This window comes from Oncorhynchus nerka, linkage group LG3 (assembly GCF_034236695.1).
Source record: "Oncorhynchus nerka isolate Pitt River linkage group LG3, Oner_Uvic_2.0, whole genome shotgun sequence".
In the NCBI taxonomy this organism is placed as follows: domain Eukaryota; kingdom Metazoa; phylum Chordata; class Actinopteri; order Salmoniformes; family Salmonidae; genus Oncorhynchus; species Oncorhynchus nerka.
The window spans coordinates 65,452,510-65,479,859 of record NC_088398.1 but is presented as its reverse complement, the minus strand read 5'-3'; the positions used below and the strand labels follow the sequence as shown (position 1 = coordinate 65,479,859).

General features: G+C 43.9%; 1 protein-coding gene across 1 annotated transcript; it reads left to right on the top strand.

Annotated features, from left to right (window-relative positions):
• Positions 1 to 6,059: 6,059 nt before the first annotated feature.
• Positions 6,060 to 26,565, top strand: LOC115115207 (gap junction alpha-5 protein-like). The gene is made up of 2 exons (XM_029643703.2): positions 6,060 to 6,937; positions 23,381 to 26,565. The coding sequence occupies exon 2, from the start codon at positions 23,406 to 23,408 to the stop codon at positions 24,582 to 24,584; it is 1,179 nt and encodes a 392-aa protein (XP_029499563.1). The 5' UTR covers positions 6,060 to 6,937; positions 23,381 to 23,405; the 3' UTR covers positions 24,585 to 26,565.
• The last annotated feature ends 785 nt before the right edge of the window (positions 26,566 to 27,350 follow it).

The window sequence follows — 27,350 nt, the reverse complement described above, 5'->3', positions numbered from 1 at the left end:
ATAATCCTGCCTGATGAACACTAAAGAGGGGAACGGCAGGGTTGAATATCCCTTAGAATGAAAAGAGGGTGATTAGGAATTAACTACATCTTTCCTTTCCTTGAAGATTTCCATTAAGAGTATTACTGATTGATTGAGCCTCAAGAAGCTAAAGGGAAGATTTGTTTGGTTTTTACAGTAATAGAGACTTAGCTCTGATTGGCTCTGAATTTGCTTTGGGGTTGTACTGAAGTTACATTAGGTGAAAGTCAAATACTGTATATGATTATTTTCTGTGTGTGTGTATGCGTGCGTGTGCCTGTCCATGCATGAAGACAGCTACAGTGCATTCGGAAAGCATTCAGATGTCACGGCTGGCTGAAGGACTGGACCAAGGTGCAGCATGGTAAGTTCTGTCACGGCTGGCTGAAGGACTGGACCAAGGTGCAGCATGGTAAGTTCTGTCACGGCTGGCTGAAGGACTGGACCAAGGTGCAGCATGGTAAGTTCTGTCACGGCTGGCTGAAGGACTGGAACAAGGTGCAGCATGGTAAGTTCTGTCACGGCTGGCTGAAGGACTGGAACAAGGTGCAGCATGGTAAGTTCTGTCACGGCTGGCTGAAGGACTGGACCAAGGTGCAGCATGGTAAGTGTACATTTGAACTTTATTTAAAAATGACGCCGACAAAACAAAGAACAAAAAAAACAACCGTGAAGCTTTGGGCTATGTGTCATGAACAACTACAAAGTTAACTTCCCACAAAACAGGTGGGGGAAAAGGGTACCTAAGTATGGTTCTCTATCAGAGACAACATTAGACAGCTGTCCCTGATTGAGAACCATACCAGGCCAAGACATAGAATGCCCACCCTAGTCACACCCTGGCCTAACCAAAATAGAGAATAAAAAGCCTCTCTATGGCCAGGGAGTGACATCAGAGCCCTTGACTCTTTCAACATTTTGTTACCTTACAGCCTTATTCTAAAATGTATCGAATCTTTTTTTTCCCTCATCAATCTACATACAATACCCCATAATGACAAAGCGAAAACTGTTTTTTATACATTTTACCAAATAGGAATGCCTTATTTACATAAGTATTCAGACCCTTTGCAATGAGACTCGAAATTGAGGTGCATCCTGTTTCCATTGATCATCCTTGAGATGTTTCTACAACTTGATTGGAGTCCACCTATGGTATATTCAATTGATTGGACATGATTTGGAAAGGCACATAACTGTCTATTTAAGGACCACAGCTGACAGTGCATGTCAGAGCAAAAACCAAGACATGAGGTTGAAGGAATTGTTCGTAGAGCTCCGACACAAGATCGGGTACCAAAAAATTTATGTAGCATTGAAGGTCCCCAAGAACACAGTGGCCTCCATCATTCTTAAATGGAAGAAGTTTGGAACCACCAAGACTCTTCCTAGAGCTGGCCACCTGGCCAAATGGAGCTATAGGGGGAGAAGACACAGACACTGAGACAGACACACTGACACAGGCTGAAACAGACATACAGACAGATATATCCTACCCCTGTCACCTCATTGCCAAAACTACTGTATTTTTTTTCACCTTAATTTAACCAGGTAAGCTAGTTGAGAACAAGTTCTCATTTACAACTGCGACCTGGTCAAGATAAAGCAAAGCAGTGCGACACAAACAACAACACAGAGTTACACATGGAATAAACAAGCGTACAGTCAATAACACAATAGAAAGACTATATACAGTGTGTGCAAATAGTGTGAGGACGTAAGGCAATAAATAGGCCATAGTAGCGAAGTAATTACAATTTAGCAAATAACACTGGAGTGATAGATGTGCAGATGATGATGTTCAAGTAGAAATACTGGTGTGCAAAAGAGAGGAATAGTAAATAAAAACAATATGGGGATGAGGTAGGTAGATTGGGTGGGCTATTTACAGATGGGCTATGTACAGCTGCAGCGATCGGTTAGCTGCTCAGATAGCTGATGTTTGAAGTTAGTGAGGGAAATATAAGTCTCCAGCTTCATCAATTTTTGCAATTTGTTCCAGTCATTGGCAGCAGAGAACTGGAAGGAAAGGCGGCCAAAGGAGGCGTTGGCTTTGGGGATGACCAGTGAGATATACCTTCTGGAGCGCGTGCTGTTATCGTGACCAGTGAGCTGAGATAAGGCGGAGCTTTACCTAGCAAAGACTTATAGATGACCTGGAGCCAGTGGGTCTGGCGACGGATATGTAGCGAGGGCCAGCCGACTAGAGCATACAGGTCGCAGTGGTGGCTGGTATATGGGGCTTTGGTGACAAAACGGATGGCACTGTGATAGACTGCATCCAGTTTGCTGAGTAGAGTGTTGGAGGCTATTTTGTAAATGCCATTATGTACAGTATATCTTACCTTATACCCTCTCTCTGTAAGCTATGGTGTCATTTGTTATCATATCTTCATTCCTAAGATGGAACATGATCAAAAAGATGCAGATAGCAGACATGAAGAGGAACACATTGAGGAGAAGAGAAAAAGAAAGGGAGAGAGATCCAGGAGTGCTGATGTCACAGGGTCACGAGGAGCCTAGCATGGCTGGGGGGAACGGCATGAGATCTGCATCATGAACTAGTTTCCCAGATATATATATACACACAGAGGCATTATCTACAGGCTGCCATCAAAGACACACTTGTTACAGGGAGGACGGGAGACAACAGGCTCTTTTAGATGGTCCATAAGGCTGTGACATTAGCATGACTCTGCAGATCTTACCCACGGAGATCTGGCTGATCTGGGACTAGCATAGACAGCACCTACTGTAGGGAGCAGTATAGTCTCTGAGGCCAGCACAGACAGCACCTACTGTAGGGAGCAGTATGGTCTCTGGGGCCAGCACAGACAGCACCTACTGTAGGGAGCAGTATAGTCTCTGAGGCCAGCACAGACAGCACCTACTGTAGGGAGCAGTATGGTCTCTGGGGCCAGCACAGACAGCACCTACTGTAGGGAGCAGTATAGTCTCTGGGGCCAGCACAGACAACACCTACTGTAGGGAGCAGTATAGTCTCTGGGGCCAGTACAGACAGCACCTACTGTAGGGAGCAGTATAGTCTCTGGGGCCAGCACAGACAGCACCTACTGTAGGGAGCAGTATAGTCTCTGGGGCCAGCACAGACAGCACCTACTGTAGGGAGCAGTATAGTCTCTGGGGCCAGCACAGACAACACCTACTGTAGGGAGCAGTATAGTCTCTGGGGCCAGTACAGACAGCACCTACTGTAGGGAGCAGTATAGTCTCTGGGGCCAGCACAGACAGCACCTACTGTAGGGAGCAGTATAGTCTCTGGGGCCAGCACAGACAGCACCTACTGTAGGGAGCAGTATAGTCTCTGGGGCCAGCACAGACAGCACCTACTGTAGGGAGCAGTATAGTCTCTGGGGCCAGTACAGACAGCACCTACTGTAGGGAGCAGTATAGTCTCTGGGGCCAGCACAGACAACACCTACTGTAGGGAGCAGTATAGTCTCTGGGCCAGTACAGACAGCACCTACTGTAGGGAGCAGTATAGTCTCTGGGGCCAGCACAGACAACACCTACTGTAGGGAGCAGTATAGTCTCTGGGGCCAGTACAGACAGCACCTACTGTAGGGAGCAGTATAGTCTCTGGGGCCAGCACAGACAGCACCTACTGTAGGGAGCAGTATAGTCTCTGGGGCCAGTACAGACAGCACCTACTGTAGGGAGCAGTATAGTCTCTGGGGCCAGCACAGACAACACCTACTGTTGGGAGCAGTATAGTCTCTGGGGCCAGTACAGACAGCACCTACTGTAGGGAGCAGTATAGTCTCTGGGGCCAGCACAGACAGCACCTACTGTAGGGAGCAGTATAGTCTCTGGGGCCAGCACAGACAGCACCTACTGTAGGGAGCAGTATAGTCTCTGGGGCCAGCACAGACAGCACCTACTGTAGGGAGCAGTATAGTCTCTGGGGCCAGCACAGACAACACCTACTGTTGGGAGCAGTATAGTATCTGGGGCCAGCACAGACAGCACCTACTGTAGGGAGCAGTATAGTCTCTGGGGCCAGCACAGACAACACCTACTGTAGGGAGCAGTATAGTATCTGGGGCCAGCACAGACAGCACCTACTGTAGGGAGCAGTATAGTATCTGGGGCCAGCACAGACAGCACCTACTGTAGGGAGCAGTATAGTATCTGGAGCCAGCACAGACAGCACCTACTGTAGGGAGCAGTATAGTCTCTGGGGCCAGCACAGACAACACCTACTGTAGGGAGCAGTATAGTATCTGGGGCCAGCACAGACAGCACCTACTGTAGGGAGCAGTATAGTCTCTGGGGCCAGCACAGACAGCACCTACTGTAGGGAGCAGTATAGTCTCTGGGGCCAGCACAGACAACACCTACTGTAGGGAGCAGTATAGTATCTGGGGCCAGCACAGACAGCACCTACTGTAGGGAGCAGTATAGTCTCTGGGATGATATCAACTAAATGGCAAAAAAATATTGATATATTACTTGACTAAACTAACCATACATGGGAAAAGTGAGTGAGGGGAAGTCCAGGTGGCCTAAGCCGTTATTGCCTTTAGGAGGCTAATCAATGGTAGATTAGAGGTGATAACACCCACCTTCCAGCATTTTCCATGTGTGCATGTGTGTTGTCGGGACAAGGTCTTTTTCCATGTCTCCTCTCACTCCTCTCATTGTAGATGAAAACAGAGTTCCCACAAGGTGATGGAAAGCAATGTCACATTCGACAGAGGTGCCCCTGCCACTAAATTAACATTGTCATGATGTATGTGCGTGTACTGTGTGTGCATGCGTGACCATGTACACGTGTGCACACTTGTGCATGTGTGGCATTCGGTGTGTGTGACATTCAGTGTGTGTGTGCCCCCACCACATAATTACAGTTGTTTGAACAGGCTGCATTTGTGCACACTCGAGCCCTGCAGCAAGGAGGAAGCACATAAAAGATTGCCATTATATAATGTTGTCATATATCTGCAGGCTCATACATCTACAACAGTGGAACCAGCCAGGCCAGACACTGGCTCTGTGTACAGGACAGGAGGAGAGAAAAAAGAGAGAGGAGGAGGAGGAGGAAGAGGGTGAAGAGGAGTATCGGCCGGTATCCCAAACTTTGTCTCCTGACTCGAGAGCAGGACCGTGTTTGACAGCAAGGGAGGAGGGAGAGAAGACAAGACATGACCAAAACAGGTATTCTCACCACAGAGTGGAGGGGGTCGATTGTTGTTGGCATCTGTGGGGCAAACTGTATTATACAGTAGGCCAGATATGCTTGTAATATCGCTGACTTCATGTTTACAGAGTAGTTGAACAAGGTATCCGATTCTGGCTCATTTAAAATGGTTATTGAATTCTGATCAACGTCATCTTTTTTAAAAGTTTGTTACCTATTTTTTTTTTGTAAATGTATCATAAACATTCAACCTGTTTCAAATATAACAATGACATGATCTACTGCAAATAACACACTTGAAAATTTGCAACACTAAACATTTTCCACAAAACTTTTTTAAAGCTCGAAGGCACAATATTTCATAACTAATTGCAGTCATCTGAAATCCTATTTATTTCCCAGTAGAGTGATTCTACTACGTATATTCCTTGACATAACTACTCATGTTACCTACACATTTCACAACTGATAAATTGCAGTAGTTATATAGTAAGCTGGGACAGAATGTATTGCTGTCTGAGGTTTGTGCTGACTGCCACATACAGACTATACTCTTGATGGTAGTAAACAAAAAAAACACAATAAAAACTAAATAATGCAGCTGGAATCTTTGTCAGAACATAATTCCTATTGATCCCTGAACACAATTATACTTTCCTTCCTGATGTTAAGGAATTCTTCCCACCAAAATACTGTTAAGTGGCAGGAAGCCAACCAGGGAATCTGAGAGAGGGATGTAGCTTGAGGAGACTGGGAGGGAAGTAAGGAAAGAAAGAGGAGGAGGATATGGAGGAGGAGAGAGAGGGAGGGCATAGAGGAAACGCTCTCTCGTGATGCCCCTGCTTTTCTTCCCATGCCCCCTGCGCAGGCTAGCATTCTCACCCTGGGACGGCACAGTGCTCCAGCACTACTACACTCTACGCTATAAAGATCCTACTCAACTCTACTCTACTCTATTCTACTTTACTCTACTCTACAAAGATTCTACTCCGATCCTATCCTAATCTACTCCACTCTATTCTACTTTACTCTACTCTACAAAGATCCTACTCTACTCTACTCCGATCCTATCCTAATCTACTCTACTCAGATCCTATTCTATCTACTCTATTCAGATCCTTTCTAATCTACTCTACTCAGATCCTATCCTATCTACTCTATTCTACTTTACTCTACTCTACAAAGATCCTACTCTACTCTACTCTACAAAGATCCTACTCTACTCTACTCCGATCCTATCCTAATCTACTCTACTCTATTTTACTCAGATCCTATCCTATCTACTCTACTCAGATCCTATTCTATCTACTCTATTCAGATCCTTTCTAATCTACTCTAATCTACTCTACTCAGATCCTATCCTATCTACTCGACTCAGATCCTATCCTATCCTATCTACTCTACTCAGATCCTATCCTATCTACTCAACTCAGATCCTATCCTATCTACTCTAATCTACTCAGATCCTACTATACTCTGCACAGATCTTACTCTACACTACTTTACCCAGCTCCTTTTGATGACATCTGATGCTGTCTGTAAGAGGTACGACTCAGCATCACTGACCTCCACCAACCTCTGTCCTCCAAGCCAGCACATCTCCACTCATCCGACCAGGTCACCACTCCTCTACGTCCCGGTCCCATCCTCCATCCTCCACTCCATCCATCTCTGAGGGGAAGACATTGCTAGGAAGCAGCTCCAAGGACCCTCTTCCTCAGTGTTGACAGCCATCACCATCTGCAGCAAGAACAGGTAAATACCACCACATCACCTTCGATCGTGCATACAAACATAAGGGGGACACTTCAAAGGAGATAAAGGAAACTCAGCCCACTGGGCACTGACGTCATTTCAACATCTAGTTGTGATTTACATTTGGTTGAGTTGTCAACTACTGTGAATTCAATGTGAAATGAACTAAACATTTCACCATGTCATTGAATTTAGGTTAAAGGTTGGGGGAAAAGAAGTCACACTTCCCTTACGTTGAAGACTTCTTGCAAATCCAATCAGTTTTCCATGTTGATTCAACATCATCACGTAGATTTATTTTGTTGAAATTATGTGAAAACAACCATGTTGATTCAACCAGTTTTTGCCCAGTGGGAGGGAAAGCGTCTCTTTTCTTAGGTGCACTCCACAGGCATCATACAGGTGTTACTCAGTGAGTGTGTGTGAGGGTTGTATAGAGGCATGCTAAATAACATCTGTCTCTTTTATTCATTCTGTATTGTTGCTGTGCCACTAAAGCATCAGTTACTATTTGAGACAGAGCATTTACAGGGCGCTGGTCCATAGCCGTGAAGTCTCTGTCACAGACAAGAGTGGAGGGGCAATTTCTAGGGGTTTTGGTGTGCATTAGTAGCTCTATTGTCCCAGAAACACTGTTACTCTCAGTCCCTCTCTTCCCCGGTCTCCCGTTCTCTTTTTCTCCTTCTTTCCATCTCTCTCGCTCTCTCTGCCTTTCACTTTTTAGTCTCTCTCTCTCCCTCACTCAAACTCTTTGCCTGTGTTTCTCTGTGACACCAGCTCCAGTCATATACCTCTCCTCCAGAGTATAATTCATCCAGCCAGCAGCTCAAGAGGCAAATATACTTTAACAATGTATTGACCTGCTGTTTTCGACTCTCTCTCTACCGCACCTGCTGTCTCTAACATTGAATGCTCGGTTATGAAAAGCCAACTGACATTTACTCCTGAGGTGCTGACCTGTTACACCCTCTACAACCACTGTGATTATTATTATTTGACCCTGCTGGTCATCTATGAACGTTTGAACATCTTGGCCATGTACTGTTATAATCTCTACCGGGCACAGCCAGAAGAGGACTGGCCACCCCTCAGAGCCTGGTTCCGCTCTAGGTTTATTCCTAGATTCCTGCTGTTCTAGGGAGTTTTTCCTAGCCGCCGTGTGTCTACATCTGCATTGCTTGCTGTTTGGGGATTCAGGCTGGGTTTCTGTATGGCCCTTTGTGACATTAGCTGATGTAAAAAGGGCTTTTTAAATACATTTGATTGAAATTTGATTGAACAAACTACTTCAACGTTCAGCTGTGTAAGATGACATATCAAACCTTACACTGAGTGTACAAAACATCTTTCCATGACATAGACTGACCATGTGAATCCAAGTAAAAGCTACAGTATGATCCCTTATTGATGTCACTTGTTAAATCCACTTCAGTCAGAGTAGGTGAAGGGGAGGAGACAGGTTAAAGAAGGATTTTTAAGCTTTGAGACAATTGAGACGTGGATTGTGTGTGTGCCATTCAGAGGGTGAATGGGCAAGACAAAAAATATAAGTGCCTTTAAACAGGGTATGGTAGTAGGTGCCAGGCGCACTGGTTTGTGTCAAGAACTGCAACGCTGTTGGGGTTTTCATGCTCAACAGTTTTCTGTGCGTATCAAGAAGGGTCCCGAAGGGGGGGGGGGGGGGGTATTCTTAATGTTTTGTACACTCAGTGTATATTACAAAAGGTTTCTTTCTTGTGTTTATCAGTATGCTGCTGACAATGAGGGATATTCATACAGCTACACCACCATTAAAAATCAACAAGAAATTATCCATTGTCATCAAATAAGTAAACTAAAAAGGCATGAAATATCAAAACGGCATCATTAACAAATACAAGACACATACCAATGTGGCATTAAAGAGTACCCATATGTTCTACAGCTTAGGTGACAGATGTCTACCCTTTTCAGTATTGTAGCTATAGCTCTTTGTTTACCTCGTAGACACACATAGTCTCATGACACATAACACAGCATCTTGTCATTAGAGTTTATATAGAAGCCAGGCAGAGATGGGCAATCTTCACTTCCTATCATTTCTAAACACGAGAGAAAACGGACACAGTAAATGATAACAAGCATGCATTTCAGTGCAGATGGAAATACTGATACTATTGATAAGAAAGAGCATTATAATAGTGTTCATGTATGGCACAAACATTCCATGGTCTGATACAACCCTGTTCACTAGAAGAGCCTTTGGAAACTGAGTGATAACAGTAAAACATCTGAAGTAACACTTGGTCTCTGTTCTGTATGCTACTGACATTGCCTCACTCTCTACCCTCTTTTCCATGAAAACAAACTCGTGACATAAAAACAATTAAATTATGGATTTAATCCAATTTGATAATCCTGATAACCACAGAAAATATGAACCTCAACTTTATAATCAAACTAGAAATATGTGCAATAACAGAAAATTTCCTTTCAAAACTTAACTTAAATAAAGGTACTTGATAATCAAACATCAAATAGATAAGATCAACTGTCTTCCCCTCTGGCAACAGGCTGGTGTCTGGTCTGAGCGACCCAGTAACACTATGCAGTTAAAACAATAGCTCATGTGGGTCTGTACAGTTAGTGGGCAGATGAGAAGACAGACCTCCATGTAAGGTAGCAGATCATCTTGCTAGCTGTGTGGTGTCTAGAGGGGTGAGACTGTGACTGATTTATTTACATTTACATTTAAGTCATTTAGCAGACGCTCTTCCCAATCCCCATGGCCTGCTGGTGGCTCACTGCTCTGTAAGTAGCAGTCATGTGGCCCCCCTGTCACCCTCTATCCCCACCCATTCATGATTAAACTAATAGTCAATATTAATCCAGGGGATGCTTAGAGAGGAGGGTCACTCAGACCTCAAACAGTTTCCATCTCATACATATACAGTACCAGTCAAAAGTTTGGACACACCTACTCATTCAAGGGTTTTTATTTATTTTTACTATTTTCTACATTGTAGAATAATAGTGAAGACATCAAAACTATGAAATAACACAAATGTAGTAACCAAAAAGGTCAAACAAATCAAAATATATTTGATATTTGATATTCTTCCAAGTAACTACCCTTTGCCTTGATGACAGCTTTGCACACCATGGCATTCTCTCAACCAGCTTAATCTGGAATGTTTTTTCAACAGTCTTGAAGGAGTTCCCACATATGCTGAGCACGTTGACTGCTTTTCCGTCACTCTGCGATCCAATTCATCCCAAACCATCTCAATTGGGTTGAAGTCGGGTGGAGGCCAGGTCTGATGCAGCACTCCATCAATCTCCTTGTTGGGTCATTATCCTGTTGAAGAACAAATGATAGTCCCACTAAGCCCAAACCAGATGGGATGGTGTATCGCTGCAGAATGCTGTGGTAGCCATGCTGGTTAAGTGTGCTTTGAAGTCTAAATAAATCACTGACAGTGTCACCAGCAAAGCACCCCCACACCATCACACCTCCTCCTCCGTGCTTCACGTTGGGAACCACACATGCAGATATCATCTGTTCACCTACTTCTGAGGCTGGTAACTCTAATGAACTTGTCCTCTGCAGCATAGGTAACTCTGGGTCTTCCTTTCCTGTGGCGGTCCTCATGAGAGCTAGTTTCATCATTGCGCTTGATGGTTTTTGTGACTGCACTTGATGAAACTTTCAAAGTTCTTGACTGACCTTCATGTCTTAAAGTAATGATGGACTATTGTTTCTCTTTGCTTATTTGAGCTGTTCTTGCCATAATATGGACTTGGTATTTTACCCTTACTTTGTCACAACACAACTGATTGGCTCAAATGCATTAAGAAGGAAAGAAATTCCACAAATAATTTTTAACAAGGCACACTTGCTAATTGAAATGCATTCCAGGTGACTACTTCATCAAGCTGGATGAAAGAATGCCAAGAGTGTGCAAAGCTGTCATCAAGGCAAAGGGTGGCTACTTTGAAGAATTCCAAATATAAAATATAATTTGATTTGTTTAACACTTATTTGGTTACTACATGATTCCATTTGTGTTATTTCATAGTTTTGATGTCTTCACTAATATTCTGCAATGCAGAAAATAGTAAAAATAAAGAAAACCCTTTTTACTGGTACTGTCTGTTAAAACCAAAACAACGATTGGGCACCTGGTTTATTTCAGGGTGAGTGTGGCATCCTTATCCAACATCTTTGTTCTCTAATGGTACACCAAGCAGTGCACTGGGACTTCAAAGAGAAAGGTGGGAGGAGGGGGATTTGAAGTTTTCTTAATATTTCCCTGAGGTTGTGCCACTGTTGCTATGCTGTCACTGCACAGTACATGCAAGCGGGACTGTTATTATTGGGGATATTTCGGTTTCAAAGCGTCGTTGGCAGAGGTTTGTATACATCTACTTAAAGTGCAAACTGTGGCATACAGTGACATGGTATGCTTTGTTTCTACAGTGGTATAGATAGACCTTAAAACATCCAGGTCAAGGACTACATAAAAATAATAAAGAAAACTTTGTTAATGGCCATGGATGTTTAGTTCAGTATGTTACCAGATTTGTCAATGTCTTCCATCTTAAACAGGCACATGCAGTAACATGGATACAGGACATTACAATCCTTGGTCTACCAACCAGACATACAGTAACATATACCATCTGACAAAACGGGCCCTTTCAGCCATACATAATGGCACTCATACATACTTAATGGACAAGGCATATTGCTTCTTTGCTAGGAGTTTTATTTAAGCATATAGCATTGCCTGGAATCTCCCAGTGTAAACCTATGGCTCTTAAAGTGAGTGTCTAAATGTTTTTAAGATGCCGTGGCAGTCAAATTGTTGTTCTATATATTGATGTTAAATACTGTATATTGTTGTTCTATATATTGTTGTTCTTTATATTGATGTTATATATATATTGTTGCTATATATATTGTTGTTATATACTGTATATTGATGTTATTTATATTGATGTTATATATATATATGGTTGCTATATATATTGTTGTTATATACTGTATATTGATGTTATTTATATTGATGTTATATATATATATGGTTGCTATATATATTGTTGTTATATACTGTATATTGATGTTATTTATATTGTTGTTCCATATATTGTTGTATAGTATTGTTGTTCTACGGTGCATTCGGAAAGTATTCAGACCCATTGACTTTTTCCACATTTTGTTACGCTACAGGCTAATTCTAGAATTGATTAAATAAATACAAATCCCATCAATCTACACACAATAACCCATAATGACAAAGCGAAAACAGGTTTTTAGACATTTTTGCATATATAATAAAAATAAAAAACAGAACACAGGGGCCTCCATCATTGTCACGACTTCTACCGAAGGTGGCTCCTCTCCCTGTTCGGGCGGCGCTCGGCGCTCGGCGTCACCGGTCTACTAGCCATCACGATCCCTTTTTCCTTTTCTGTTTGTTTTGTCTATGGTTCTTTTTCACACCTGGTTTCATTTGCATTAATTTCTGTGTGTATATATGTACCCTGTTGCCTGCCTAGTTTGTGCGGGATTAGTCTTTCATTGTGATGTGCTCGGTGAGGTTATACCGTTATTTGTTTTCACAGATTCTTAAGTGTGTGATTGTCGAAACTTTGTTTGTTCCTCCGTGCATTTGTACGGGTTCTCTGTTGTCGAGGGCGTTGTACCTTTTGATTGTGCCATTCCTGTGTTGGTGGACTTTCATATTAAAACACGCTTCTCAGACATCCTTGCTCTCCTGCGCCTGACTCCTACACCTACCACCTAGACACAACCTTATCACAATCATTCTCTCCATCACTTCATCCAAGATGGCGTAGCAGTCAGATGTCCTTTGTCCTCGTCGTGTCCCGTGTATATATATTTTTTTCTTCGCATATCTTTTTATATATATTTTTTTTCTTCTAAAAAGGTAACTTCAAAACACTCTCCTGCAACCCGCCTCACCAAATGTGGTGCGAATCAGTTTGTTTCTTTTAAAAGTATTATTCACCTCAAATCTGAAATCTACACAGAAGCTAGCCGGAAGTTAGCCAGTTCACTAGCTAACGTTAGTATTCAGCTAACCACGGCTAGCAGCCATCAGCTATCCTTAGCTCAGAAAGCTATCGCCAGTCTTGTAAAACGCGACTCAGACCAGAGCATACCAGATCTATTTTCTCTCCATATACCCTGATTCCTAACGCAAGCTCTGGACATTTTCACCTGGAGCTTGCAGCTAGCTAGCTGCTATCCGAGTGACTATTGGCTAACGTCGGTCCCGGAGCAAATACCAATTATCCTGGAGTTAGCCAACTGAAGAGTTCCATCAGCCACTCCTGGGCTACAATCACCTAGCCGGACACATTTTACTGCCGATGCGGAGCCCCACCGGGCCTTCACAACTGGACTACCAACGTTATCTGCCCGAGGGAGTTATTCAACTGGCCCCTCCGTCGCGACATAACCTGAACGTCCATCTGCTAACTGTGGCCCATAATTCTTTAGCTGTCTTGAGCATATCGGCTGCTAGCTGAATAGGTCTATGGGACAATTTTCCTGGGCCACTATAACTATAACTATTTTTCCAATTGGATTGGTCCCCTCTACCACACGGAACCCCACTAATCTACCAACGGAAACGCACAAGGTGGCTAAAAACAGACCTCCGTCTTATGCTAGCTTGCTACCCATGGCCCAGCTAGCTGTCTGAATCGCCCGTGACCCCAAACAACCTCACTACTCACTGGACCCTTATGATCACTCGGCTAAGCAGGCCTCTCCTTAATGTCAATATGCCTTGTCCATTGCTGTTCTGGTTAGTGTTTATTGGCTTATTTCACTGTAGAGCCTCTAGCCCTGCTCAATATACCTTATCCAACCCTTCAGCTCCACCATCCACATATGCGATGACATCACCTGGTTTCAATGATGTTTCTAGAGACAATATCTCTCTCATCATCACTCAATGCCTAGGTTTACCTCCACTGTATTCACATCCTACCATACCTTTGTCTGTACATTATACCTTGAATCTATTTTATCGCCCCCAGAAACCTGCTCCTTTTACTCTCTGTTCCGGACGTCCTAGACGACCAATTCTCATAGCTTTTAGCCGTACCCTTATCCTACTCCTCCTCTGTTCCTCTGGCGATGTAGAGGTTAATCCAGGCCCTGCAGTGCCTAGCTCCACTCCTATTCCCTGGGCGCTCCCTTTTGTTGACTTCTGTAACCGTAAAAGCATTGGTTTCATGCATGCTAACATTAGAAGCCTCCTCCCTAAGTTTGATTTATTCACTGCTTTAGCACACTCTGTCAACCCAGATGTCCTAGCCGTGTCTGAATCCTGGCTTAGGAAGACCACCAAAAACTCTGAAATCTCCATCCCTATCTACAACATTTTCAAACAAGATAGAATGACCAAAGGGGGCGGTGTTGCAATCTACTGCAGAGATAACCTGCAGAGTTCTGTCCTACTATCCAGGTCTGTACCCAAACAATTTGAACTTCTACTTTTAAAAATCCACCTCTCTAAAAACAAGTCTCTCACCGTTGCCACTTGCTATAGACCACCCTCTGCCCCCAGCTGTGCTCTGAACACCATATGTGAACTGATTGCCCTCTATCTTCAGAGATTGTGCTGCTAGGTGACCTAAACTGGGACATGCTTAACACCACGGTCATCCTACAAGCTAAGCTTGTTGCCCTCAATCTCACACAAATGATCAATGAACCTACCAGGTACCACCCCAAAGCCGTAAACACGGGCACCCTCATAGATATCATCCTAACCAACTTGCCCTCTAAATACACCTCTGCTGTTTTCAACCAAGATCTCAGCGATCACTGCCTCATTTCCTGTATCCTTACTGGTTCAGCAGTCAAACGACCTCCACTCATCACTGTCAAACGCTCCCTGAAACACTTCAGCGAGCAGGCCTTTCTAATCGACCTCATTCCGTCAGTAGAGGATGCCTGGTTATTCTTTACAAATGCCTTCCTCACCATCTTAAATAAGCATGCCATATTCAAGAAATTTAGAACAAGGAACAGATATAGCCTGTGGTTCTCTCCAGACCTGACTGCCCTTAACCAGCACAAAAACATCCTGAGGCATTCTGCATTAGCATCGAACAGCCCTTGTGATATGCAACTTTTCAGGGCAGTTAGAAACCAATACACAAGCAGTTAGAAAAGCCAAGGCTAGCTTTTCAAGCAGAAATTTGCTTCCTGCAACACAAACTCAAAAAAGGTCTGGGACACTGTAAAGTCCATGGAGAATAAGAGCACCTCCTCCCAGCTGCCCACTGCATAGGAAACTCTGTCACCACCGATAAATCCACTATAATTGAGAATTTCAATAAGCATTTTTCTACGGCTTACTTTCCACCTGGCTACCCCTCCCCCCACCCCGGTCCACAGCACTGCACCCCCCACAGCAACTCTCCCAACCCTTCCCCATTTCTCCTTCTCCCAAATCCAGTCAGCTGATGTTCTGAAAGAGCTGCAATATCTGGACCCCTCAAAATCAGCTGGGCTAGACAATCTGAACCCTTTCTTTCTAAAAATTATCTGCCGAAATTGTTGCAACCCCTATTACTAGCCTGTTCAACCTCTCTTTCTGAGATTCCCAAAGATTGGAAAGCAGCTGCGGTCATCCCCCTCTTCAAAGGGGGGGACACTCTTGACCCAAACTGCTACAGACCTATATCTATCCTACCCTGCCTTTCTAAGGTCTTCGAAAGCCAAGTTAACAAACAGATTACCGACCATTTCGAATACCACCGTACCTTCTCTGCTATGCAATCTGGTTTCAGAGCTGGTCATGGGTGCACCTCAGCCACGCTCAAGGTCCTAAACAATATCTTAACCGTCCTCGATAAGAAACAATACTGTGCAGCCGTATTCATTGACCTGGCCAAGGCTTTCGACTCTGTCAATCACCACATCCTCATCAGTAGACTCAACAGCCTCGGCTTCTCAAATGATTGCCTCGCCTGCTTCACCAACTACTTTTCCGATAGAGTTCAGTGTGTCAAATCGGAGGGGGTGCCACAGGGTTCAATTCTTGGGCCAACTCTTTTCTCTGTATACATCAATGATGTCGCTCTTGCTGCTGGTGAGTCTCTGATCCATCTCCACGCAGACGACACCATTCTGTATACTTCTGGCCCTTCTTTGGACACTGTGTTAACTACCCTCCAGACGAGCTTCAATGCCATACAACTCTCCTTCCGTAGCCACCAACTGCTCTTAAATACAAGTATAACTAAATGCATGCTCTTCAACCGATCGCTGCCTTCACCTGCCCGCCCGTCCAGCATCACTACTCTGGACGGTTCTGATTTAGAATATGTGGACAACTACAAAAACCTAGGTGTCTGGTTAGACTGTAAACTCTCCTTCCAGACTCACATCAAATTGGATGCAGTCTATCACAGTGCCATCCATTTTGTCACCAAAGCCCCATATAGGACCCACCACTGCGACCTGTACACTCTCGTTGGATGGCCCTCGCTTCATACTCATCGCCAAACCCACTGGGTCCAGGTCATCTACAAGACCCTGCTAGGTAAAGACCCGCCTTATCTCAGCTCGCTAGTCACCATAGCAGCACCCACCCGTATCACACGCTCCAGCAGGTGTATTTCACTGGTCACCCCCAGGGCCAATTCCTCATTTGGCCACCTCTCCTTCCAGTTCTCTGCTGCCGATGACTGGAACGAATTACAAAAATCTCTGAAACTTGAAACACTTATCTCCCTCACCAGATTTAAACACCAGCTGTCAGAGCAGCTCACAGATCACTGCACCTGTACATAGCCCATCTATAAATAGCCCAACAATTACCTCATCCCCTACTCTATTTATTTATTTTGTTCCCTTGCACCCCAGTATTTCTACATTGCGCATTCACTGTGGCTTTTTTATTGCCTTTACCTCCCTTATCTCACCTCATTTGCTCACATTGTATATAGACTTGTTTTTTACTGTATTATTGACTGTATGTTTGTTTTACTCCATGTGTAACTCTGTGTTGTTGTATGTGTCGAACTGCTTTGCTTTATCTGGGCCAGGTTGCAGTTGTAAATGAGAACTTGTTCTCAAATTGCCTACCTGGTTAAACAAAGGCAAAAAAATAACTAATAATCTTAAATGGAAGAAATTTGGAACCACCAAGACTCTTCCTAGAGCTGGCCGTCCGGCCAAACTGAGCAATCGGGGAAGAAGGGCCTTTGTCAGGGAGGTGACCAAGAACCGATGGTCACTCTGACAGAGCTCCAGAGTTCCTCTGTGGAGATGGGAGAACCTTTCAGAAGGACAACCATCTCTGCAACACTCCACCAATCAGAAGTTTATTGTAGAGTGGCCAGACGGAAGCCACTCCTGAGTAAAAGTCACATCACAGCCCGCTTGGAGTTTGCCAAAAGGCACTAAAAGGACTTTCAGACCATGAGAAACTTGATTCACTGGTCTAATGAAACGAAGATTTAACTTTTTGTCCTAAATTCCAAGTTTTACGTCTGGAGGAAACCTGGCACCATCCCTGCGGTGAAGCATGGTGGTGGCAGCATCATGCTTTGGGAATGTTTTTCAACGTCAGGGACTGGGAGACTAGTCAGCATCGAAGAAAAGATTAATGGAAAAAAGTACAGAGAGATCCTTGATGAAAATCTGCTCCAGAGCGCTCAGGGCCTCAGAATGGGGAGAAAGTTTACCTTCCAACAAGAAAATTGCCCTAAGCACACAGCCAAGACAACGCAGGAGTGGCTTCGGGATAAGTCTCTGAATGTCCTTGAGTGGCTCAGCCAGAGCCCGGACTTGAACCCGATCGAGCATCTCTGGAGAGACCTGAAAATAGTTGTGTAGCAACGCTCCCCATCCAACCTGATAGAGGTTGAGATGATCTGCAGAGAAGAATGGGAGAAACTCCCCAAATACAGGTATGCCAAGCTTGTAGCTTCATAACCAAGAAGACTCGAGGCTGTAATCGCTGCCAAAGGTGCTTCAACAAAGGACTGAGTAAAGGGTCTGAATACTTATGTAAATATGATATTTCAGTTTGTATTTTTTATTTAAATATCTATAAACCTGTTTTTACTTTGTCCTTGTGGGGTATTATGTGTAGATTGATGAGGGAAAAAACTATTTCATACATTTTAGAATAAGGCTGTAATGTAACACAATGTGGACAGAGTCAAGGGGTCTGAATACTTTCTATATATTGTTGTTCTACATATTGTTGTTACATATAATGTTGTTATATACTGTATATTGTTGTTCTATATGTTGTTGTTATATACTGTATATTGTTGTGTTACATATTGTTGTTCTGTATATTGTTGTTCTATATATTGTTGTTATATACTGCATATTGTTGTTCTATATATTGTTGTTCTATACTGTATATTGTTGTTCTATATATTGTTGTTCTATATGTTGTTGTTATATATATTGTTGTTTTTCCTATATATTGTTGTTATTGCTGCCGCCCGGGTAGACTAGTGGTTAGAGCATTGGACTAGCAACCGGAAGGTTCCAAGTTCAAACCCCTGACCTGACAAGGTACAAATCTGTCATTCTGCCCAAGAACATGCAGTTAACCCACTGTTCCTAGGTCGTCATTGAAAATAAGAATTTGTTCTTCAACTGACTTGCCTAGTAAAATAAAATAAATAAACTGTTGTTATCTATATTGTTGTTATATACTGGATATTGTTGTTATATATATTCGTGTTATATATATTTTTGTTGTATATATTGCTGTTATATACTGTATGTTGTTGTTATATATAGTGTTGTCCTCTATGAGAACAGAAAAGGTGCACGTCAGTGGATCAGACTACTGATAGCATTAAAGGGAGTATGTATATAAATCAACCCTGCCCCCTGTTGTTCTCATCTGGTGGATACATGAGAGGAGGGAGAGATTGGGGATGATGGGTGGGGGAGATTGGGAGGGAGAACAGGGTTGTGATGGGAAGGGGTTGGAAAGAATAGGGGATGGAGGGGGGTGGCTGTTTTGTAGCAAGACTGATTTCTCTCAACAAGCCTGTGTAAAGTTTTCTCATTTACTTGTCGGTGTGAGGAAATCACTTTTCTCTCATATAGTTCAGTAAGGTAGACTGACCAGTTCTGATCGTACTCTTGCGGGAGTCCATATACATGTGGTAAGCAAAGATAGAGCATTGAAGACTTGATAGAGGACTAACTGGGGTTGTGGGTTAGGGTTTTCAAGTGAGTCATCACTTGTTAAACGTCACTTATTAGCGCAGAAAAAAGTCCTACACTCAGCGTTTGGAGTGGTGGCTCTCCAGCTGGAGAAGAACTAACTGCCCTCTAAGGCAATGCTTTGAGCCCAGGCAGAGAGGAGAGGCGTCAGACAGGATTTATTGTTGTTGTGTTGCTGCCTGCCCTGCCCTGCCCTGCATGGAGAGAACACACTGCATTCATTCCAATGGCTTTGTTAGCCCTGCTGCTGCTGCTGGGTCTGTAGCTGCACTGCAGTGGAACAGCAGTCACCAACACACACTAGCAATGCAGTTTGCTAGCCATTTTATCTCTAAGGAATACAGTCTGGCTGCTCTCCAGCCTAGGTCAACTCAATGTCCATGTATGTATAAACGGCTGTAAATACCAGCCAACATTCTACCTCTACTATATTGGACCACAGGTTGTCCATATCACTCTGTGTGTCTCTCTGGTTATTTCCTGATCCACTCTCTGTCTATAGGCTGCTCCACTACAGGTCCCTATGGTAAGAGTTAAGGCATGACACCCACTTTTCCAATCCTCTGTAGCCCTCCGTTTACAGTGTGTTCACTAAATGAAGTGCAACCTCACTCAATGCAAAGTGTGTAGGCCTACTGTCCAACCACAACCCCATCCCTCCATCTCTAAACATTCAGGATTATCTTACTCTCTTTTATTGACAATAACTCTCTTTCTCTATACAGTACAATACAGACCACAGACTCTCTCCATGCCGACGCAGCCTATTGGCTCATCTGCCTACCTGCTCTGTAACGTCCCCTGTGCTCTGATCAATGTCAAAGAGACGTAGCTGAGTGATGTGCAATACCCAGTGTGCTCAGTGTTACATACCTCATAGCCCATTACTCGGAGACAGATATTGTAAACCAATAGGACAGCTATGACAGTGTACAGATGATCCATGGTGCTACCAGTGTATTACAGTAAATCCCTATTTATTACTGGGCATCTAGGAATGGAACAATCTCAGATGTGACGGCAAAGATGGGAAGATACCAGGTGGTGCTATGTATACATCAGGACAAATGACTGGAACTTCTCTTTTGACTAGTAATAACACATATGTAAAACTTGTCATTTTTGTTAACATATTTTTCAATGCAGTGCATCCCTCCCCATTGTATTTAAACAAAACCGTCTTACCTTCAGCCAACCACTTTCTAAAAAACAATAACTCCTCTCATCCAGCTCCACCACTCCTCCTTTTCCATTCATATCAAATTAGCTCTCTTCTCAACTACGAGTTATTAAGAGGGAGGTTTCCTTTTAAGTGGCTTGTCTTTAGGAAATCATATTGTTTTGGATTGCTTCCTCTGAGAATAAGAACAGGAAGTAAAGTAAAGGAGGGAGACACTGAGACCGCTCGGGCCTACTCCAACCGATTGAGATATCCGCTCTGTCCCCGTTTCTCAGTGTAGCTAAGATTCCGTTTCCACCACTCTACTGCCGGTGTGTATGTGTGTTTGTCCAGACAGACTGACAGACTAATAATTGCTCCAGTGACAGGTCTGTGCCCCCGGTGTCCGTGCTTCTACCTCTCACCCCTCTTACCCTCCTCTGACTGACCATGCCAACTCTGTCTGGGAACAAAAAAAATGTAAAATACAGTCTGAGAAATAAACATAGTCAGAAATATGAAGAGTGACTCTTAACGGTGTGGGTCTAAAGCTTACTGGAATGCTCAAGACACAGAATGAAGAACAATAACAAAAGACGACCTCACCACTTTGAGCAAACTTTGTCTGAACATACCATAACTTACTTCAACTAACTAAGCACAACATTAGTCTATAGGAGTCTATGTATACTTCTGACTTCATCATGGTCCTAATAATGTAGCTATTTTTTTTTCACCTTTATTTAACCAGGTAGGCAAGTTGAGAACAAGTTCTCATTTACAATTGCGACCTGGCCAAGATAAAGCAAAGCAATTCAACACATACAACGACACAGTTACACATGGAGTAAAACAAACATACAGTCAACAATACAGTTCAAACAAGTCTATATACGATGTGAGCTATATAAGCTATATAAGTCTATATACTAATGTTGACCAGCAAGGCTAGACAGCCTGTAGGTTGCGTTGTAAACTTGTGAGGAAACACTTTGTCAGTCCAGCCTGGTAGCAAAATGGCTGTTTTAACTCCTACCTCCTGCTATTGTTAAGGCCAGGCTCTCGCTCCCTTCCTCTTGTCTAGGCTGGCTACACCTCTGCTTTTTGTGGCTTGCTGTACACACATTATCTAATGCCAAGAAAGCATTATAGCTAGCCAAAGTTCTGTGTTGATTTGATAGTTGGATATTGAGTTTTTTAAAGACCCTGTGGCGAATTCAATTAATTCAATTACTTTGCGAGCATTTAGGGAGCATGGAATTGAAGGGTTCTAGCTTAGCTAACTCTCCTACATATCAGTTCTGAGCTCAAGGCATGGATGGACACCACTAACAGTTCCCCTCTCCTGTTCTCATAGCGGTGCTTTTTCCAGTGTTCCAGTCTCATTGAACCTCTCCCCTCCCCTCCCCTCCCCCCTCCTCACCTCACCTCACCCCTCTCCCCTCCCTGAAACGCAATCCGCCTGGGGGGATAAGAGCACTGACTCTGCTTGGAGCACCACCCGGTTTCTATCCTGCTGCCATAAACCAGGGAGAGAGAACTGCAAAACGTCTCATGGTCATGGTCACTTCACAGGGAGGGTGAGAGAGGCAGATAAGATGGAGCCAGTGTCCTACTCAACGTACAGTCTTAATCATGTTCTAAGACAATTTCAACTAACATTTCAAACCAGCTTTATGGATAACTATCAATGGGATATGACACACACGGTAAGATATGTTTGTGTGGATTTGTATGCGTGTGTGGGTGGAGGTATACACAGAGGTATAGGATACTTTTTTTTATCCTGTTGAGTATTTGTAGTAAAATTCAGATTATTTCACTCAGTGAGTACTTAGTGGTACAAGTGAGTCTGAGGCTGAAATGGTGGAAAAAACTCTCAGACTGTTCTACCGTCATCCTTTCTGCTCTAACTCGTTGTTATTAGTTACTCATTGCCATCCTAAATCGTGCTCTGGGTATATATTTAGACAGCTCTCTGTCTCTCTGATGTTTCCTGTTGAGGACTGATGAATTTATTTATTTACCTTTATTTAACTAGGCAAGTCAGTTAAGAACAGATTCTTATTTTCAATGACGGCCTAGGAACGGTGGGTTAACTGCCTGTTCAGGGGCAGAACGACAGATTTGTACCTTGTCAGCTCGGGGATTTGAACTTGCAAACTTCCAGTTACTAGTCCAACGCTCTAACCACTAGGCTACCCTGGTTTAACCCTTGGATGATTGGGGCGTTTATGACACCCATAAAGCTGTCCACTGAGATGCCTTATAGGGGTATTAGACACACACCAGCCTGTCACTGCCATTTTGGGGTCTCACCCTAACTCTCACACTGAGGTCAAGGGGCAACATCACATGCACACACAGGCACACATATACACACACACACACACGCACACACGTATAAATCACAGGAGGAGTGGAACTTAGAGATGGAAAGTGTAGAGAGTGAAAAACATCAAAGACGTCAATTAACCGGTTCAAACATGGTGACCGAGGACTGTTGCCAGGTGCTCTGGAGATGATGAAGATTGTCACACAATTCCATTTGTAACATTAGGAACTATTAGCTCCTAGCCTTGTGCTGCCCTATGGTCCATCAACCGCTCAATCTGTCATATATTATCTGGGTTATAATGGGTCAGTGTCAGGGATAGCAACAAAAACATCCAAATATAATTTCTCAGAAACGACCTCACTATTTACTTCGAAATGCCATAAAACATACATTGTGTTTGTGTGTGATGTGGGAAAGGTTCATTCTCAGGCCGTTGTGCCGTGTCCAAGTCTCCAGGCTGATCACAGGCTATTTATACCATGCCAGACACACACTGGTCATTTTATCACCAGGATAAGGGGTCTCTAGGCTGTCATGGTCGATCATAATCTGCATTTTGTCTCCTTTCTTTACTCTGCCCATTTTCTTTCTTCACTACCTATCTTTCTATCTCTTCTCCATTCTCTCCCTCCCTCCTTGACCCATTTCTATCTCTCTCCTTTACCCATACCCTGCCCCTCTCTATCTTTCTCTCTCCCTCTCCTCCTTTCTCAGGTGTGCCAGTGACCAGTGAACAGACATGGGTGACTGGAGTCTTCTGGGGAACTTCCTGGAGGAAGTTCAGGAACATTCCACGTCGGTGGGGAAGGTGTGGCTCACCGTCCTCTTCATCTTCAGGATCCTGGTGCTGGGCACAGCCGCTGAGTCCTCATGGGGAGACGAACAGAGTGACTTCCTGTGCGACACCCAGCAGCCTGGTTGTACCAACGTCTGTTATGACCGGGCGTTTCCTATCGCACACATCCGCTACTGGGTCCTACAGATCGTCTTTGTGTCCACACCATCACTGATCTACATGGGCCACGCCATGCACATAGTGCGGAGGGATGAGAAACGAAAAAGGAGGGAGCAGGAGAAGACAGAGGGGATGGAGGAGGAGGAGGAGAGGGGAGAGGGGGGGAGCGTATCGGGGGAGAAGGTGTATCTCCAGCAGAGGGATTGTGGGAAGGTGCTGGACGCATCTGGGCGAGTTCGCCTGCGGGGGGCGCTGTTATCCACGTACATTCTGAGCATCCTGATCCGCACTGTGATGGAGGTGATCTTCATCGTGGTCCAGTACATGATCTATGGAGTCTTCCTCAGGGCTCTGTACCACTGCAAGGCCTGGCCCTGCCCCAACCCAGTCAACTGCTACATGTCCCGTCCCACAGAAAAGAACGTATTCATCGTCTTCATGCTGGTGGTGGCAGGTGTCTCCCTCCTCCTCTCTGTGGTCGAGCTCTACCACCTGGCCTACAGGCGGTACAGGAAGTGCAGACGCACTCGTGCCTCCCTCAAAAACACCACTCATAATGCTGTGGCAATCCCCTTCACCAGGGACCCCGACAACCCGACCAGTCACAACTCCCCAGGCTGCACCCCTCCCCCTGACTTCCGCCAGTGCTTGGTGTTGTCGGGGACAATGACCCCCTTGACCCCTGTGAACCCCATGAACTCCATGCCTTCTCACCCCTTCAACAACAGAATGGCGCACCAGCAGAACTCCGTCAACATGGCCACCGAGCGCCACCATTCCCATGACGACCTGGAGGGAGAGGGAGGTTTCCTGAGGATGAACTACACCCAGGTGCCAGGGGAGATGCCCAGCGGGTGCTCTGCGCCACCCTTACTGCATACCGCGTACCTGAAGGACAAACAGAGTCTCAGTAAGATCAGCAGCACCAGCAGCCGGGTTCGACCAGACGACCTGGCCGTGTAGAACCAGACAGACGGAGAGAGAGAGACAGAGAGGGGTTTAGAAGGTGCGGAGGGAGAGGACTTTCAGACACACAGAGAGAAAGGCCCTGCTTAGAGGAGAGTGGAGCAGGCTGGGTCTATATACCCAGCCAGAGACAGAGAAGGGGAGCAGGCAAGGCAGACACTGGGGCTAAAGATGGATGTGTTAGCAAACTCCAAGTGAAGGGCTCCATTCAGCCCAAATCTGGGGGAACTGTGGAAGATATCCTGGCCTAGGACTCCATGAGCACTATAGGAAGAAAGACATTGGGGTCTGTAAGCTCCCTGGGAGTGGGTTGAATGGATCTTGAGAACTTCTGCATATTGGACTGAGCTTTGAGACTGTGACCGTTGGTGCTGGGAGAACTGGTTGTTTTTGTTAGAGCAACAAGTGGCTGGCCAAGCTTGAAACATGGACTTTCATAACGTTGATCAAATATTGACATGGAAGCAAAATATAAATATACCTTTTAAATCACTGTGTGGAAAAAGCCTTCAAATAAATAACAGATAATTGCATTGTATGTTTTGATGTTTTAAAGTACCTTTAAAGTCTGAGAATATTGTACTTTAAACTTGCACATTCACTATGCTAAAAACTGTCCCACTGTCTGTCCAGCTGCCCATTATAATAACACAAACATTTACAAGCTTGCAAATGTAAACACGCATGCACATGCACACACACATGCACACACTGCTGTCATAGGAGGACAAAACCCTATCCTCAGGGGTCTGACCAAACAGTGTTGCCCCGATCCCTGGCATCCAGTGACGGAGGCTATTTGCAGCTGTCATGTTGTTTGGAAAGTGAAATTGTGACACACATCCCTGCAATGGAATCCATTGTGCATTATATCACCTTCAAATATAGCAGGAGCAACTGTTTTCTCTGTGTTTAATCCTGATGGCATACAAACAGAAACATCTTCCAGTCAGAAGTCAGAACAGCTGTGCCAAAATAACTGATTTCTCTGTGTTTAATCCTGATGGCATACAAACAGAAACATCTTCCAGTCAGAAGTCAGAACAGCTGTGCCAAAATAACTCATTTCTCTGTGTTTAATCCTGATGGCATACAAACAGAAACATCTTCCAGTCAGAAGTCAGAACAGCTGTGCCAAAATAACTCATTTCTCTGTGTTTAATCCTGATGGCATACAAACAGAAACATCTTCCAGTCAGAAGTCAGAACAGCTGTGCCAAAATAACTGATTTCTCTCCATTCAACAGACGCTTAGACCAATAATTACAGAGGGTTGTATGCACTCAGGTACAAATAGTGAAGAGCTATGCAAAAGTGCCTACAAAATGTGAATCTGTAAAATGTTCAAAGTCAAAGTCTTTTAGGTCCATATTAGATGTGTGAACATGTCCTGATATCATTTAAAAGTGTGTTCAAGAGCCATATACAGTATGTATACAAATAATTTACCTTCAATCGAGGCACACGTTTGAAAAGTTGATCATCCTTCAGTATATTTCAGCGTTTCTTTTTTTTGTTAACCACTAGGTGGAGAAATTTCCCCTTGAACCTTTAAGATACAGTGTAGTTCATTCATTGTGACTGTGCAACTGTTGATTGTCACATTAGTAGCTATCCACCTCTCTTCCATATCTTTTCATCTTTGCTTAAATTTGATTTATTTTTGTTTAACTGTGTGAGGCTGGTCAGAAAATGACATGTCTAGGCCTATAGGCTAATAGAGAAGGCATAACCACAATCTGTGAAGTTCTCAACTGATTTTGCACTAGACTAGGCCTTGTGGGGTTTGGAATATAAAGACCCCTTTGTAATTACATGAATCATATTTTCTTTTTCTATAGAGAGCAACAACCAGTAATTTACAGTAATAGTATTTTGGAATGCCAACAAACGGGTGACTGGTTGACGTTTCTCTGTGCACATTTCAATGTCATTGTGTTTTTGTAAAGTCTGCAATAAAACAAATATGTCAAATAAATTGTTCTCCCAGAAGTTAATGGGCTTTTTCGACATTGCAACCAACAGTGCAGGCGATCTGCTGACCGACTAATCTACAAATCCCCTTGCATCATAAATAACTACTTATTGTTATTTGTAGATCAGTCAATCACCATTTACCCACAAAGCATCATGGATGTGATGCTCCCGAACGAGGTCAATGTAACGCATACCTTCTCAGAAAAAGTCTACCACAGCCCAAACATTTGTCCTCAACAGACTGGTCCTAAAAATAGTTGCCCTCAAAGAAATACATTGGCATTGCAACGCTGCACAACCTCTACTCTTGTCTCCAGACAAGCTCTCATCTGGTTGTCCACAGTAGCAGACATACCATTAGGCAGAAGAGGCAATTACCTCAGGCCTCACATCCTCAAAGGGCCTTGTGAGCTGTGCAACCCCCATAATAATGAATCCATAATCATTCCTAATAGATCAATCATGTATTTTCATACATATACATATATTTCATATAAATATTAATATAATCCAAGTATTTCTTATAATAGAAGTAACAAGTGTCATTCATCATCCATGAACTGGTTCATAATAATGGACTATTCCACCCTGACTGTAACGGCGTTCTTCTATCTCCTCCTCTGATGAAGAGGTAGAACAAGGATCGGACCAAAATGCAGTGTGGTGGTTAATCATGTTCTTTAATGAAGAATAGCGATACATAAAATAACTATATATAAACAAAATAACAAACGGAACGCGGAAACTTATTACAGCCTATCTGGTGAACACTACACAGAGACAGGA